We start from the raw sequence: 18,548 nt of genomic DNA on the forward strand, positions 1-18,548 counted from the left end.
TTAGGTATTCATACTTGACTATTAGTACCTGGGCTAGGCGATTTAACGGACATTAATAATTTTCATTGCGGATCTCTAAAATTTCAGTATTTGAAAGAATTAAAGATACACAATTGACCTGAACTAGGTACATCTTAAAGCTGTACATAAGTTCACATTAGAATAAATTTATAGACATTAGAGCTGTAGTGGTACAAATGTGGAACTTCATATAGATTACAGCATTCTAACAGAACACATGTGAACCTAATATACGCTCACCGTATTAAATTGGAGTTATAACAGTTCACATAGCCGTATTTCATTTCCACCATTTTGTTCTACATAACCTAAAATATTTACAAAATAAATCTCCAAAATTAATGCAGATTTATCACAAAATTCGCAGATAGAGCGATTGAGTTTTGGTTTCATGTTATAATTAATCAACGTAATATAATTATAATGCCAATACAATATCAAAAACTGAAAATTGTATATTTCCTCTCAGCCAGTTTTAAATATTTTAAAATGAATATCGCGTTTTTACAGAGGCGCGTAGATATTTTAGCTGTAAATATGTATACATTTCACGATAAAGTTGCATTCCCAATGGCATTAACATTATTAAGTATTTAAAACCCGTGTTATTATTTGCATAAATGATTATCCGCCCGAGTTGCTTCCCTCTTGGCACTCACGTACAAATACCAAACTAATATTAAAATGTGGAAATAATTTAGGACACACGTGAACTTTAGGTAGCATTGGAGTACTTTTCTCGGACTTTATAACTTTGAAAGCTGTGCATTTAGCCACTTGTTACTCTTTATTACACTCACGTACGTTTTATGGTTCACACTGCGTCTCATATAGTGCCGTAAGTCAGCCTTAAGTCCGATGTTACTACTTAAACTGCTATTATAATGCTATTATACTGCTAATGTACAGCCATAGTGAACTTAAGGCTGTCTAATTTGTGCCCAAACTGGTTCTATAAAAGCATTATAGCAAGCTATACAGCTCGTATACAGCTGACATACACAGCTTGTGGAGTACATGTGAACGACTAGACATACTATATAGAACCCCGAATGCTACTTGGGTAGGACGTCCACTTCTGAACATAGGCAGTTGGTAGCATTAGTATGGGTATACGAGGTGTGGCTATTAAATAACGAGACTGACGCTGCTACAGGAGAAGTGCGACTGCGCCAAACGCCAGCAACCAACAGCTGTTACCGTAAAGCCTTCTCTTTCGAATGAAGTGCCTCTCGCTTCTGTAAACAAATCAGTATAGCCGTAGCCTTCGTTCGCATTAGAGTTGATTTTTTGTTTCGCCGGAAAAATGTTAAGTGACCAACGAATTGTTGTGAAATTTCATATGAAACTTAGAAGAACCGCTACTGAAACTTATAATTTATTGAAAGAAGTGTATGGCAATGAATGTTAATCGCGTGCACGTGTTTTTGAGTGGTTTAAGCGTTTTCAAAATGGATGAGAAGACGTTCAAGATGATTCACGCCCGGGTCGCCCTTCCACGTCAAAAACGGATGACAATATCGAAAAAATCGGTAATCTAATTCGATCTGACCGTCGGTTAAGTATTCGTGCGATCGCTGAAACTGTACGAACTGATAAAGAATCCATACGGCAAATATTACATAACAATTTTGCACTTGCAAAAAGTGTGTACCAAAATGGTGCCTAAAATTCTCACGTTTGAACAACAAGAAGCTCGCAAAAAAGTTTGTACTGACACTTTGAATGCCTTATTCGCCGGATCTTGCACCGTGCGACTTCTATCTGTTTCCTAAGGTGAAATCTGCATTAAGGCTTGGTATTTCTGCTAAAGTAGGTATTTCGCGCTGTCAAAATCTGCGCGCGCAATACTTCGCCGAAGACAGCGCGCCAAAGAGCTCTCGCGGCTACACAGTATAGAAATACGCAGTTTAGAAATACGCAGTTGGTTAGGTTAGGTTGACTTCCTTCCGTTCAAGCGTCACACTCAAATTAAAACAACTTTCAAAATTTTTGGGAATATATTTTAGAATCGAATAAATATAGAATATAACTGCCAAAGTAAACACGGTTCAAAGAGGCGTGGCGTCACCCGACCTTCCGGAAGTTCCGCGCCGGCTAAAAGAATTTCAAGATTACGTCACCCGACCTATCGGTAGATCCTCGGGAGCTTGAGCGATTGGAAAAACATTTTATGATCAGTTACTCGTAGTAGCGATTATTTAGAGCTTGGATAATAAATTATAGTTGTTGCAATTCACAAAGCTGCATGCAGCATGTGGTTAATTATATCAATCAGTACACGCATCAATTTTGTTCAGTCTTTTTGTTTATTAATAAATTAAAATATCATACTAAAATTGCATACATATTTGTTTGTATTGGTCTGGGTGTTTTCTTTCCATAATTTATGTATAACGTATGTACGGGGCTCTGTATCGAAAATCACTATGAGCAATTATAAGCATCACACACGGTTACCTGGAGTGCATTACCGCAGCAAAAAGCTTGCCATCTTAAATGAACGGTATAATATCGAGGTTTCGTCAGTACAGTTGCGAACAAAGGTGTTTGTGTAGTGTAGTTGAGTTGAGATGTCAGATTATTGAAATAATAAAACGAACATTTTTTATTTTTTAAATACATTTTAAAAATAATTTACATTACAGATAACAATGAGAGGATGACATTGCAAGGTGGTGCCAGTCCAGTCTTAAATCCGTTGATATATGCTGCATCTGCCATGTTTTTGGCTAGAAGATTCTTCTATCTTGCAGTTTAGACTTTTATTACAGACCTCAGACAGTATTTTTGGAAAACTTTTACGCAATGTGGAGGAAGGGACGCTCTAGAGACTCAAGTCTAGAAGGAGTCACATGAACTCCAAGTTTTAAATCCGTTGACATCTGCTGCATCTGCCATCTTTTTGGCTAGAAGATTCTTCTATCTTGCAGCTTAGACCTTTAGCTACAGACCTTAGACAGTATTTTTTTGAAAATTCTTACGCATGGTGGAGGAAGGGACGCTCTAGAGACTCAAGTCTACAAGGAGTCATATGAACTCCAGTTTTAAATCCGTTGACATCTGCTGCATCTGCCATCTTTTTGGCTAGACGATTCTTCTATCTTACAGCTTAGACCTTTAGCTACAGACCTTAGACAATGTTTTTGAAACATTCTTACGCATGGTGGAGGAAGGGACGCTCTAGAGACTCAAGTCTAGAAGGAGTCACATGAACTCCAAGTTTTAAATCCGTTGACATCTGCTGCATCTGCCATCTTTTTGGCTAGAAGATTCTTCTATCTTGCAGCTTAGACCTTTAGCTACAGACCTTAGACAGTATTTTTTTGAAAATTCTTACGCATGGTGGAGGAAGGGACGCTCTAGAGACTCAAGTCTACAAGGAGTCATATGAACTCCAGTTTTAAATCCGTTGACATCTGCTGCATCTGCCATCTTTTTGGCTAGACGATTCTTCTATCTTACAGCTTAGACCTTTAGCTACAGACCTTAGACAATGTTTTTGAAACATTCTTACGCATGGTGGAGGAAGGGACGCTCTAGAGACTCAAGTCAGTATTTTTTATTATTTATTTGTGTCAGTGTGCTCTTCTAAAGAGTGTAAGACCACAGAATATTAATAAGTACTACGTAGAGAAGTTTTACTTCGCGAAGGTATTTAAAAAAATGTATGCTCAATATCATTAACAATATGGTGTAATTTAGCCTGTCTCAAGAGTCAAGCACCATTTTGTTGACAAACGTCAGTGATCGGCACTGCGCCGAATCTATAGGGCTGACTTCGGTAAAATGATGTGACGTGAGGTGCCAAACTGCGGAAAATGGCGGAGGAAATACATGATTTAGCATGAATTATCATGAATACTATTAACTACTTATTTACCTCTGTGTCTTGAGGCAAGTTAAAAAAGTACATTTTGTGTTTTTATTATTATTTAGGCAGTTAAATACTGCACAGTATTTAACTGCCTAAATAATAATATTAGTACACCATTTTCTTTATTTTCTTCCATCATACACAAGAATACGCGTGCGTGAGTCAATGTTCGCTCGTATGTGAGGCCTTGTCGAAGAGTATCCTGTAGGTGGGCCATCGTACGTGTTTTGTTTTCGATGCAAACTCGCGGAGATGAACAGGCCTGGTAAGACGATTGTATGTAGGTACTATTAAAATGTAATTTTAACTCATTGGTTTTGTCTCATATTTGAGAAATGTAGATACTATGTATCATGAGTAGAGTCTTCGTTTAAAAGGATGCGAACGATTTAAATTTCAATAGGTAGACAAAATTGATAATTTTTAATTATCAAAAATTTAAGGTTTCTCCAGTAACACTGATATTATTATACTGTGACTCATCAAAGTCATCATTGTCAAAAATATTGACAAATCGCGAACTGTCACGGCCAAAAAACTGACACGCGTCCGTCCTCCGTAAGCGCCACCACGCGACTGATTGAGATTGTCCAAGCCGTCATGGACGATTTTTCCACATTTTTTAACATAGTAACTAAATAAGACGCAATATAAAAATTTCATCCGTTAAAAGCCCTCAAGTTATTTCTGAACTTTAGTTTAGTAAAAGATTTAGGATCTCAAATCGCTTATTTTAAAAATAAAACCATAAATAGAAAACGAATAGAGGTAACTTTGGGAATTTATTCTATCGAGTCAACTTCATCAAATCGTGTTTCCATCCGTTAATAGCCCTAGAAAATATCCTCAACTATGCCCAATAAAAATCTTAGCCTTTAATTTTACTGTTTAGTACCTCAAAAATGAAAAATGAAAACCTCATTTTCGCCATTTTCTCTGCTACCCGGCCTTAAAAAGAACAAGATTTGAGTCTGTTGAAGCTGTGAAAGATAAAGCGGCACGCGTCCTGAAGGAGCTGACAGAAGAAGACTTCCAGCAGCTGTTTCGAACAATGGAAGATTCGCATGGAGCGTTGTAGGGATAGAGGAGGAGTGTATATTGAAGGTGATAATAAGTAAAAAAGTATGAAATCAAAATAAAAAGTTTTACAGCGTCAGTCTCGTTATTTAATAGCCACACCTCGTAATAGGTACCTACCTACACCTACCTATTAAGTAGACAACGGATTTTTTTTGTAAATACAAAAACAATAAAAAAAACTCATTTATTTCTGTAAGTAGGCTTAAAAAAAGCACTTTTACATGTCCCAGTATTAAGCCTACCATTGCTTCAGGACAATAAATAGGCCAGTGCTGAGAAGAAGCAGCGCAAGAAACTCAGACACTATTGTCAGCCTCTTTTTCAAAGGTTTACAGGCTTTAAAAATACATAGTTATAGATGCGAGCTATGCAGTTACGCATCCCAAACATTTTTATCTTTTAAATAATCATCGACTTTATAGTAGCCCTTTTTCATTAAGGTACTTTTAATATTATTATGTGCTTTGAATTTATGAATGCGTAGTTCTACAACAGTTTGTGGTAATTTATTAAATAATTTAATACATTTCCCCATAAATGAAAATACCAATCTTATGCAGTCTGAAATTTGGAACGGCAAGTTTATTTTTGTTTCTTGTATTAAAGTTATGCAAATCGCTCTTTTTCGTGAATTGCTCTATATTTTTGCGAACATACAAAAGGTTTTCATAAATGAACTGTGAAGCTACTGTCAGTATGTTAATTTCCTTGAAAAAAATCTTTCAAGGAATTTTCCTTGAGGTCCGGGTTCCGGGGTCCAAGGTTTAAATGGCCCGCACTGCTCTCTTCTGCAGAACAAACACAGTTTCAATGTCCGCGGCTGAGCCCTACAACAATATGCCGTATACGTTATACTGTGAAAATAGCTAAAATACAATAATAGCCTTGCCGTTTCAATGTCAGTTAATTGCATTATCTTTCTCACACTTCACTCTCTCACTCTCTTCACTCGTTGTTAACAGTGAACCAATGTAGAACCTGTGAGAGTGTGTCATTAATATCGTCAAAATTTACTTTACCTCTATCAACTTTGAAAATTTCAATGTTTGCATTGAGCAGGGATCGAACCCGCTACCGAAATTTAAATCTATCACTAACTAATGCTACTAATAAATGACGATGTACGAGTACTTAGCTTTAGTAAGCTTATAATATTTCCTGATAACCATAACAAACACCCAGAGGTTCACGGTTCAATTCCTAACCAGAACATCATCATCATTTCAGCCATAGGACGTCCACTGCTGAACATAGGCCTCCCCCAATGATTTCCACGTCGCACAATTGGTGGCGGATTGCATACAGTGCCTTAGGAGAATGGAATTAGGTTAAAGTAAAACACAATTTTTGTTCAATAAACTATAATCAATTAAAATTGAGCATCTTAACTGGAAATTAAATTTTAACGACAGTAACTGCCTAAACTAATTGCCTAAAACCAGGCACTCCTATTTAAGAGATCTAATATGGAACAATCTTAAAATATAGGAGATTCTTTGGAAAGCGAGCTGTTTGTACATACTCATCGTACGATGAGAATTTTGCAACTAAGACTAAATTAAAACTAAAATTAGTCACTAAAATTGACAATGGTCCTTAAATAATTGAGCAAATATAGGTGCACAGTGGAAGAATATCTTACTATATTTATTAACGACTTAGTCTTACCTAAATAAAATTTTATTTAGGTACAGTCAGCCTCGAATAGTTCGTCAGACCCAAAGTGGCCAAAAAGTTGAAAACACAACCTTATTCCAATTGTAACAAAGACGTGTTGCGAACATTGTCGGCCGTTTGGTGTAGTGGTTCAGAAACGGACTACTATGCCGAGAGCTCCCGGGTTAGATTCCCGGCCGGGCAGAAATTGAAATTATGAATTTTAATTTCTGTGACGGGTCTGGGTGTTAATATGTATAATATGTATGTATTTACAAAAAAAAAAGTATTTAAGTATGTTTATATCCGTTTTCTAGTACCCATAGTACAAGCTTTGCTTAGTTTGGGACTAGAAGCGTAGTGTAAAATGTTCAAGGATATTTATTTATTTATTTTATTGTAACAAAGAAGTGTAATTAGCGAACATTGGCTACTTTGGGTGCCACGAACTATTTCACGCTGACTGTATCTAGCAGTATCCTATTTTTTAAATTAATAAATAGACAATTTGTATTCCTACACATACATAACTTATGTACATTATAAGTACATGTATATTTTTATTGTTCTAATACTACGTTTAGGTAAAAAAGTTTTTAAAAACCTAATTAAGTACTAATAACCTAAATGTCTTTTTAATCGAGATCTGTGTCAGACACAAGCCTTTCTATAATGTCTAGAAATGAGCACAATTAAAAAAACGTTATAAATAAAATATACACAATAACTTTAACTTAGATGTAAAATCTTATAATATTAAAAAAAACCAATATATTATTGTGTTTTCAACACAAATAAAATTTCGTATTTTAGTTGAGCCAATTTAGATTTCAGTCTTTAAATTGAGCTTTACCTTTTTAACTTAACTAATAAACCTTAATTATAATGCGTGAAAGTGAAAAAACAACTTTGTAAAACAATTTCAGACTGAAATAACACAATTTTGTTTCATTTTTAGTTGAGTATCCAAAAATCCAGCATCTACAGTTTGGTCGGGAATATTTCCAGCTCTCGTTTCCACCACTGCAACTCTTGCGTAGCCAGGATTTATAGCTTGACCGCCAATAAAAACCCAACCAGTGAAGGCCAAGTTTGTCCCGGGTGAAAGTTAAACTATCATTGAACCTTATGATGGTTTGGAAACTTGGACATTGGACCCTGGAAACTGTTTACCTTGAACGACAGGGGCGTAGCTACCGCCGTATCAGCTGTATCAATGATACGGGGCCCTCGAATTTCAGCACCCCGGATAAACCATTAAACAGAATTTAGTCCTAGGTTTTTTAAGAAATTAACCAAGATCCCGCGATGGAAGGAGTAACGTTTGCTCAAAAAATTTTGAAATGACGTTTTTTTAAGATGAAATGGGTCTTGATCCTCGATGGCATCTTTAAGTAGAAAGGGCCCAATCAATTTTGATACAGGGCCCATTTAAAGAAAGTTACTTTTGAACCAGCTGTCTTTACATAGTTGGATCTACATCCTGTGCATCCTTGGCACAGTCAGTTTATCCCGTATACACCTTAGAGTCGCCAGTTTGGCTGGCGAGCTGGGCACCAGCTGTTCATGGTCTGGTCTCCTCATGGGTCTGGAGGGAGCTATGCAGGTCCTGGGCGCGTTGGCGATGTGAGGGTGGGATTTGACATGCTTCCTGAGGGAAGAGGGATCCGTGTACCTCTTGCCGCAGCCAGGAGCGCCGCAGGCGTATGGCCTCTGAAATAAAAGGGAGGATTGAGTGACCTTTTTTCTGTCTACTTCTTACTGAAGACACCCCTCATACTACAGACTTTATCAGTCGATCGTTGGATCGGCTTCGAATTTGTATGAAGATTTGAAGAATCGCCCGATATCAAATCGGTGTAATGTGCGCACTTTCATACGGTCAACTAAAAATCAGTATTTTGGACCCCTAGGGGTCAATTTTGGCCCAGAACGCGTCACTGAAACGCGCGACCAATGTGCTTAACGTGAATGATAACTCAACATGAGCTTACGTTAGGTGAGCTCGGTAGAGAGTGCGTCAAATAATCTATGAAGATTTTAGTTCTTGATAGTAGCCGCTAGGGGCGCAGTACCATCTGTCATACATTTAATTAAATGTCTTTTTTAACGCAGCCGCTAGCATGGTAAGAACACTGTTGTGGATCTTCAGGTAACTCTATTAGGTACTATGCTAATGCTATTGCTTACCGCATTGAAATGAGTCCTTTGGTGCTTAGCTCTATCCGAGGAGTTGGAGAAAGCCTTCCTGCAGTGCGGTGCAGGGCAGGTGTAGGGTCTCTCGCCGGTGTGCGACCTGATGTGGATCTTCAGGTTCTCCAGCCGGGAGAACGCCTTGCCGCAGCCAGGGTGCTGGTGAAAATGGGGTAAGTTAGATTGTTTTTAAGTACAGTAGGTAGACGGCATGTTTTTTGCGAAATTGTACATAGTTATTACAACTAAAAAGGTTCTAAAGATCGGGCAAAACCTTGTCTCAAGGATTTGGCGCTCACATGGAACTACATATCCAAAAATGTCTAAAAATTGTAAGTTACAAATACGTCACATAACATCCCAAATAGTAAGAAGAATCTTTCTAGTAAGGGAAGTGTCATAATAACGTCACTTAATAGCATATTTCATCTAAGTCCGATGGAGACCATAGACCATAGACCGTGGATGAACGGGACTATTCCCACCTCTCGTTCCCTCTGCTGCAACTCCTGTGATCCGTGGATGTCGTAAGAGGCACTAACTAAGTGGAAAATGTGCCTATAACAGGTTTCCCCATTCCGTCTAGCCAAAACCTCCACTAAATTTGCCTCTGGTTAAAAGATCGTGTTCCAGCAAGGGAGACAATATGACCTGGTGCTGGTGATAACTTACATGGCACCGGTTGGGCTTGTGTCCGGAGTGGACGCGCATGTGTATGAGCAGCTTGTAGCGCGCGTTGAACGGGCGGCGTGCGCGCGCGCACTCTCGCCAGAGGCAGCTGAATTCGTCGCCTGGGAGAAGAAAACAGAAGTTAGAATACCTAATGAATATGAAGCAGTCGCATTTTAAAAAGGGTGAGTCGGTCTTATTAAGAATTTAGTCTCTAAACGTTATTTACGTGACAGCTACAGTGTGCTTACCATGAGTTAACGTTAGGTGTGCTCGCTAGCGAGTACGTACTTACGTCAAAAAAAATCTATGAAGATTTTATTTTTTGAAAGTAGCCGCTATGGGCGCTACACAATTTGTCACACATTTAATGTAATTTTTTTACGCAGTCGCTAGCGAGCACACCTAACGTAAACTCATGGTAAGCACACAGGTCCACTTTGCGATCACATCGCTAAGTACGTCTTTTTGTACAAGCTAATTACTTCGCTACTTGAAACAGCTGAAAGCCATAACTAGGGGTAGCTAGGTGTTTCAGTTCGGTTGTTTACAGTCTAACGTAAATGCCTGAAAAAGATCTGTAACGTAAGTACTCGTATACTACACAATAATAATGTCACCTTTGAGACCCGTCTCAATTTTAAAAGTAACGCTAAACTTGAAAATCTAAAAAAGTATTTAAACTAAGGGATTTCTTACCTTTGTAGCTGTTGACATGGGCTCGCTCTATGTGCTCCACCAATGTGTTTTGGTTCGGGTACCGCTCGTAACAGTGTTCCCATAAACATACTTTTTCACCTAAAACAATAAAAAAAAATACATTTTATTTACAATGACTGAAACTGAAAAATATCTGATTTTAAAGGAGAATAATATTTCTATGGGACAAATGTAGGGCTTTTCGCATTAGTAAATTAGCAAAGAGAATGTGCCTTTATATGAAAAAAAAAAGTTAGTTTATACCTTGAATGTTTTCCTTTTCGGCTTTCCCTTCATTCTGCGCCTTCCCCGCCTGATATTCTTCATTTTCATTTTCGAAATGTAGACCAAAATCATCTAAATTAATGAAAAGATCTTCCTCGTCAAAGGTCTCTGAATTTTCGTCATAATAACTCGAACTCTGTACATCACTCTCAATAGATTCTGATACTGATACTTTCCGATTACCAGCTTCAAAATTAAATTCTGTACAACTGGTAGGGGTATCAGGTAAAATGTACTGCTTCTCAGCATCCAAATTGTACAGTATGTTATTTGGATAGCTGTAGTGATCTAGATTTTCTATTACTACTTCGTTGTTTGGAAGGACCGTCTCGTTTACATTGGTGTAATTGTGCGATTGATCTTCTGTAGTGTTGTAACAATATCTTTTGGAAAATACTGTTTCTATTGAAGGCAATAGATTCTTCTCATTAGTAGCTGTAGACAGGTACTCTTCGTTAAAGCCTTCAGGTGTTAATCGGCACGTTTCGCCTTCTTCTCTACAAAGCTCATCAATTAGCGACTCGTCGTCTATGTAGTCATTTGTTTTGAATAGTTTGTGCTCTGCCACTTTGGTATCTACTGAAATATCCTTTTCTTCAAACTCAATACTGTCTAGATCTAGCAGCACCTCTTTAATATTCTGTTCGTTTATACTACTTTCAATTGCATTGTTCACACCTCCGAAGTCATTAACATTGTTGGTGTTCCAATTATCCAAGACTTCAAAATCGAAGCTCTCTTCGACGCCATATTTAAAAGTGTCTTTTTTCTTATTTCCATGTTCTAATTCTAGGTTGAATTGACTCATGTAATACGCGTGAAGGTCTGTGACGCTGTCATTTCTGTCTTGGAACAACTCATCTTCGTCGTAACACGGCATGATATCATAGTCGGCCATGTTGCTAAGTTCGTTTACCTAAGGTTCTGTAGTCTAAGAGGTGTACATATGGCGGTTTGCACATGTGGTTTTGCTATTATTATAATAATAAACTTTCTCTTCGTCCCGTAACGCGTGGCTTGAGCATCTGCGAATTATAAATTTAATTATTACTTATTATTACAAGTTAGCACACGTGTTCTGTTGCCATCTCGATGTTAAAGGAACTAAGGAAGTGTTTTTTTGTTGCAAAAAACTTGCAGGAAAACAGTTGGATGGTTAATTAATTGCTTTTGGAGTAATTAATGTGGTAGAGTTCAACGTTTTGTAGATGATTGGAAGGATGTTGTTTAGGTAGTTGAATGCGAGGTTGATGGCCTAGGGAATTATTTGTAAGTGCCACATATTGCGATTTTTTATTATCGTTATACGATCAGACAGATAAGGTTTTTTTTAACATAATATTAATGTACTTCTCTTACTTATTTATAGGCACAATAAACTTCAAATAATGTTTCTTAGAGGCTTTCTTTAAACTTTAATAAAAATACATTCAATAAGAAGTACATGGTCTAATTAGAAATTATTAAGAACTTAAACACGTAAAGCGGAAAAATAAATTATTAATAAAAGTAATGAAAATCAATAAGGGATTGAAAATTGTTTAAAAAAAATTTTACAAACACTGAAATAAATTCAGACTGAAAACTATAAAAGCTTTACAATAATAAACGCGTTTTATTAAAACCATTAAAAAGCGAGTCACTTTAATTTCTAGATCCATGTTTTGAAGACCAGATAATATTCGAAAAAACCTAGAATTAAAGTAATGAAAATCGATAACGGTTAAAAATTGTTTAAAAAAAAATTACTAACACTGACATAATTTAGACTGAAAACTTTAAACCCTTTACAATAATAAACGCGTTTTATTTAAAAAAAAGCGAGTCACTCTAATTACTAGATCCATATTTTTAAGACCAGATAATATTTTTAAAAACCTTTATCTTATGAAAACAAAATAAACTAAACGAATCCCTATAATTAATTTTCATAATCGTATGAGATAATATTTTAAAGTCTCGGTCTTGTTTACAGGTGTTTTAATCAACACAATAAGTAAAGAATAAATTGAAATTGGTGAAAGCGACTTAATAATGATTAAGGTTTCTTATAAATTATAACAAATGTAACTAAACATCAATCTCACTATTTTAAAATCATTTGAATTATTTTAAGTTTCAACCAAAGTTTTTAAGAATTATGTCAAAATTACAGCCAACTATTTTCCCGCTAAGTTCATTTTTGACATAATTTTAAAATTAAAAAGTAATAAAAAATTATTAGTCTATTAATAAAAAAAAATCTACTCACCAATAAAAAACAAAACGTCAAAAGTTATCACAATCAAACGTCACAAGTTTTGGCGCGAACTGTCAAATTTGATAATGGAACCACAACCGCACTCTGTAGAGACAGCATCAGGAATAACTGAAGGGATAAACTGGGGATAGCGAAAAAAATACTGAAACCCGTAACACATGGTGCTAACACACCACCAAAATAGTTTTGCACTTCCCAAACTTTATTATCGCCCTTAAAAATAAGGTCTTAAAGCTCAGTAGTTACAGCTGTTGATAATTTAGTAAGGTGTGGTGTTTACGGCTCTTTGGCGCCATAAGTAATCCTTTAAAGCAAGTTTTATAGATTCATTTGTCATTTTAATTTCTAGTAAGAACCCAAAATGGTTTCTAAGTTGCCCAAATTGGAGTTTGGCCTCATTTTAAGAAGTTTTCAGTAAAAAATGTGCTCATAAAATTTTCTAGAGTTTATTCTGCCGTTTTAGTAAATAGTCACAAGATTATTTATGGTTTTCGAAAAAATCTTTAGAATTACTCGTTGATAGGTAAATATAGCATCTTGTTTAGTGTACCTACGACCTATTAATAAAAAGGTAAATAATATTAATGCAATAGATGGAATGGAATCGGCAGTTTTGTCGATACATAGTAAAAATTTATTTATTGACAAAAATCAGCATTTAGAAACTTTTAGGTACCACTGCCTGCTTTCAAAAGAAATTATTGCCCATCAGTGGGCAAACCAAAAAAAATCCGCAGGTTTTTCAACTGGCTATTGTTTAAACAGGTTTATGTACCAAATTCACAGTTTTTATCTCTGTAATTAATACGTACTTTAATCGCTACCTACTCAAGCATCTGTAATGATCGTGCTACCGTTGCAGCACTTACCGAAACGAAAAAAATCATGCTCATCTACGAAATCGACTCGGGCGCATCTTTTTTAGTCGAAGACGGGTTTAACGATGTATGAGTTTTTACGCACAGCAAGTGCTTTCTACAAGTTTTTGTGTGTATTTTTAGTGACTACTTTGATGTGTTAGAAAATAAATTTCAACGACAAGATGAGAGACTAAAGTTGGAAATAGTTTTTTTAGATTTTGACTGAAAAAAAGTTTTGTTTGTGTAAGGTGTACTCTGTGATATCATCCTCTTTGTACTAAAGATAATGCAACCTAATGTGCGGTGGTTAAGGGATAGGTGACTACTCCGAAGCGAAGCGCTGGACGCAGGCCGCTACCAATCGATCAACGTGGAAAGCATTAAGGGAGGCCTATGTTCAGCAGTGGACGTCCTATGGCTGAAATGATGATGATGATGATGATGATGACTACTCCGACCATAATTTTATTTCGTTGCATTCTTAGGATTGATTCATGGTGTTAAGTCGCTCTACTCATAGGCCTCAGGACAGCATTTAACTGACATCTGACAGTAAGGTTGGCACTTCATCATCATCATTAACAGCCGTAAGACGTTCATTGCTGACCATAGGTGCACTTGGTTGTAAAATAAATATGTACTTACCTACTTCAACACTTCCTCATGAATGTTATCGTAGTTTGTGAGGATTTTTGATACTCGCCCAAAATCTTAAGGGCAGATTTTGGTGAATTTTCACAAATTTGTATATTGTACTTACAGAAAAGCACAACATAAACATGTTCACATGGACGAAGCCATGGATCGATGCGAGTACGGGACTATTCCCACCTTTCATTCCCACCGCTGCAACTCCTGTGTAGCTAAAATCTATGTGTAAACAAGATCTATCTGTAAGGACAAACGCTAGTTTACACATAAAATAATACAGAAAATTTTGATTGTTTGTACTGTCGAGATTTAAACCTATGACTAGCTTTACTTATCCGCGCACTTAGATACGCCAAACGGCCATCAAATCGCATACAAACATCTTATCACAGATTTGTAAACCAACATAGTTGGAGATCGCGACCTCACTAGATGCGCGTGCACATTGTCGTTATCTCAGGGCATTATCCTATTTATTGGTAAATAAGATTATCGGGTACACGTGTGTTTTCCAAGGAAATTGGACGTAAATAAATTGAATCCGAAGATACAAAGGGCAAGATGTGTTGCACTAAAGTATACATATATCGTAGAGTTAAGGTCATAGCAGACTTGTCCACTTGGAAAGGGATCAACACCGTATCGCCTTTCGCGAGGCGAGGCGTTTATGTTACAGTGCGGATAAGTGTGCGTTGCAGTTGCAGTATGGTATGGCAGTATGGAGTTTCATACAAAGAATACCGACTGCCTAGAGTTCATACGGTTACGAATGTTACGATCCCTTTCCGGGTTGATAAGTGTGCTACGTCCTTTACTGAAAGCGTTACACTGAATAGGCACTTACTGAATAGCAAATATAGTAGAGTTCCTAAAAAATTTAGCAGGCTTGTAAAACATTACTATAATTAATACTTAATACACAGAATGCATTCTATCTGTTTCAGTCTTGAATTGAACTTTACTGAAAAATACTCCTTTTAAATGAATAGTACAATATTCTTTAATGAAACAACAACAATGTTTCAACACTTTCAACCTAACTTATCAGCAGAAGAAGCCTTCTTTTTTGTCCCTTAGTATCTACTTAAAATCTATTTCAATAAAGAGTGTCATTAACATATCTAATTAATTAATTTAGGCCCGGTCAATAACACGAGCCAAAGCAACAGCCATCTTTAAAATAATAACTCACTCTTTTACGCATTCTTTTTGTAAACAACGATATCCTGCACTTATTGTTTTTCAGCGAACCTTTATTTACAAAAGGATGATATGCGCGATGCGCAAGCGCGGTTTTGTTGCACTGCACTGCACTTATGGGTGACATGTGTGCGGTGCTAGACTAGCTCAGCATGCGGTTTAGTGTGCAAATGGTGTATTTTCAATTTAAATAGCAAATTAACCGTCTTTATGAAAACTAAAGTAACTTGTAGGTTTACTCGTTGTGGATAAAAAAAGTAGGTAGAATTTTTTTAGGATAAAATTTGTGCACATATTTCACGCCAGAACCAGAAATGGGACGTCCACCCACAAGGTGGACCCACGACCTCATAAAGGTAGCTGGATGAAGGCCGCTACCAACCTATGGAAATCATTGGGGAGGTCTATGTTCAGCAGTGGACGTCCTGTGGCTGAAATGATGATGATGATGATGATGAACGGCATAATGTTACTAAGGATGTAATATTACAGAAATCGATTTGCAATAATGAAGGCAGCCTATTAGTAACTGCAGGCCTCTGGTGAAAGTTTTCAATACTGTAACTTCAGGTGAAACAGCCACAATTTTTTTTAATTAGGGGTATATCTTTGATATTGAAATATTTTAACTTCTATGCGTTCGGGTAGACCAGTGCTTTAAATCGTAGCTACCTTCAGATGTAACAGTCACTGAAAAATTAATTTGAAAAAGATTTTGCAATTTATTAAAAACTTTATTTCTATTCTATCTTTATTTATTTCTAGCTTAGTGCTTTAAATACTACAGTAGAACCATAACAACGTAATCAATCAATCCCCATCCACATTACCAAAATCTAAGAATCATCAATGGAATCTATATTTACCACAAGCAAAAAAGTGACCTAAATTGCAAATGTCTGAATTTTTCAGCCCGCTAATGATCTAGCGAGCTTAGTATGATTTACGTCAGTATTGTTCGCTAGATCTGGGCCAGAGACGAAATGCTTACACTTGTCTTCGGAGGATGGTTCTCAAACTCTACCTGATTTATGATCTCAAAGTTGGTTGACACTATAAATAAAAATAATGTTAAAAAGCAAGACTAAAATTAAAAATAAAATAATTCATGTTTTTTTACAAATTGTATACTAGCAAATAGTACTACTAAATTAATGGAACTCAGTGACTTGGTTCTCTTTTATGATAGGAATATTTTTGGTAGATATTCAACTTACTTTTAAATTTTACGAGATTAATGTTATACATATAAATGTTAACGATTTCCCGTATAAGTCGAAGAAAAATCAACTTTCAGTTTTTTATAGCTCAATTTTTATTCAATAAAGTGAGTTAGATGAAGTATTTAAACTTGCCTAGCAATCCCCTATTCACTCTTATTTGAAAATGCTTAACTCATTTTGTTTAGAGCAGGCATCAGGCGGCAACAAATTTAATATTTGTCTCCCCAGCAGAAAACAATTTTACAAAGTCTGAAAAATCCTAAAAAGATACTGGTAAAGTTGGCTCTACACAACCTGTTCTAAAACATTATTGACATAAGTACAGTTAATAATAGTGAAAGTTGCAGTTTGAGGGACGCTGAACACCGCGGTGGTATACGAAATTAACACACTCGTGCGCACCGCGCGCTGTCAACCGCGGGCCGCTGCTATAAAAACTGAAAACTTTATTAATAATAATTCTTAGTTGTTTTTAATTCCTACATACTCTGAGGTTCCGTTTATTATGTCAGTACTTCAGTTGAATATCCTTACATACTAAAAATATTGCAGTTTTCTTGATAAAAAAAACAATTGAAAAGCAGAAATCTGAAAAACCCTACGAGACGTAAAAGTCATCAGTCTATCTATACATATAATAGCAATAAAACTACTGTTTATTCAAAGTTGGTTTTCGCACAGTAGCCGTTGTAAGTTCATGAAAAATTTTCAAGATTTAATAAGACTTACTTAGTAAGCTTTCAGTTTTCATTATCAATTTTCCAAAACTCTTTTTAAGTATTTCCACTTATATTAAAAAGTAATTGAAAAATAATTACCTATAGTTATACCTATAAAAACCTGCACATTATAAATGGCACAAAAGGCTAACTTTAAAAGAGAATTCTCTCCTAATTTGACCAAATCACAGAGTAATTCATAGAGTTATGAAAATATTTTCTAAAACTCTAATAAAAAGTTCTGCGGCCCGCTTGATTAGCCCTCCAAAACAGGCGCACGCGCACATGTGTAAAACAGAAATAAATACAATAATGGCAGCCAGTAATTGTGCCACACGTTACCGCACATGGAATGGAAAAAACTATATAAATAAACTTTCCTTGAAGCTTATCTCAAGTGGACTGAAATGAACCGTCTTCTAAATAAAAGATCCTAATTGATTTGTGCATCTGAAAGTAATTAATTAATCTTTTATTTTTTATGAAAAAGGTTAAAATGCATTTTAATCTTTTGCGGTCGTTGGTCAGCTAGGTTAGTTAGATGAGATCAGTCATATACCCTGTCTCAACAAGTCGTTCATATAAATAGATAGATGAGAGATCTAGATAAAAGGTTTATTTGCAAAACACATACAATAAGCAACAAGTTTAAAAGTGTAGAAACACAGGAGTGGCAGAAAAAATAGTGACATTAATATTTACAAACAATAAATAAAGAAAATCCTGCGCTAAGGTGTAAAAGTGTGCCGCAACGATTCAAAAAAGCAGAGAGTTCAGTTTAAAAACTGCTTTAAAAAGAGTAGAACACCGATTTTCAGCTATTGCTTGAATATTGATTTATAGAGGTTTGATCTGGCTGACTCTATCTATCAGACAGACCGAATGAAAATAAAATTGTTAATTATAGTTAGTTCAGTTATACCTAGAAACACTGAACAAAGTTTCACTGTGGAAGACATTTTTGCATCACACGTGTGTAACACCCTATGTTTCGATCCTGTACGTACATCATCATCATCATCATTTCAGCCACAGGACGTCCATTGCTGAACATAGGCCTCACCCAATGACTTCCACATCGCACGGTTGGTAGCTGGTTGCTGTACAAAATTAAACTGAAATCTACCTGCCTAGTTAGTTAATCAACTTTATTTT

General features: G+C 36.1%; 1 protein-coding gene across 1 annotated transcript; it reads right to left on the reverse strand.

Moving 5' to 3' along the window:
* Positions 1 to 7,972: 7,972 nt before the first annotated feature.
* Positions 7,973 to 12,848, reverse strand: LOC135084317 (transcriptional activator GLI3-like). Its single transcript, XM_063979119.1, has 6 exons — positions 12,732 to 12,848; positions 10,460 to 11,505; positions 10,196 to 10,294; positions 9,500 to 9,618; positions 8,825 to 8,986; positions 7,973 to 8,347 (listed from the first exon to the last, which is right to left on the reverse strand). The coding sequence occupies exons 2-6, from the start codon at positions 11,376 to 11,378 to the stop codon at positions 8,111 to 8,113; spliced, it is 1,536 nt and encodes a 511-aa protein (XP_063835189.1). The 5' UTR covers positions 11,379 to 11,505; positions 12,732 to 12,848; the 3' UTR covers positions 7,973 to 8,110.
* Between the last annotated feature and the right edge of the window lie 5,700 nt (positions 12,849 to 18,548).

Source organism: Ostrinia nubilalis, chromosome 25 (genome assembly GCF_963855985.1).
Source record: "Ostrinia nubilalis chromosome 25, ilOstNubi1.1, whole genome shotgun sequence".
Taxonomy (NCBI): domain Eukaryota; kingdom Metazoa; phylum Arthropoda; class Insecta; order Lepidoptera; family Crambidae; genus Ostrinia; species Ostrinia nubilalis.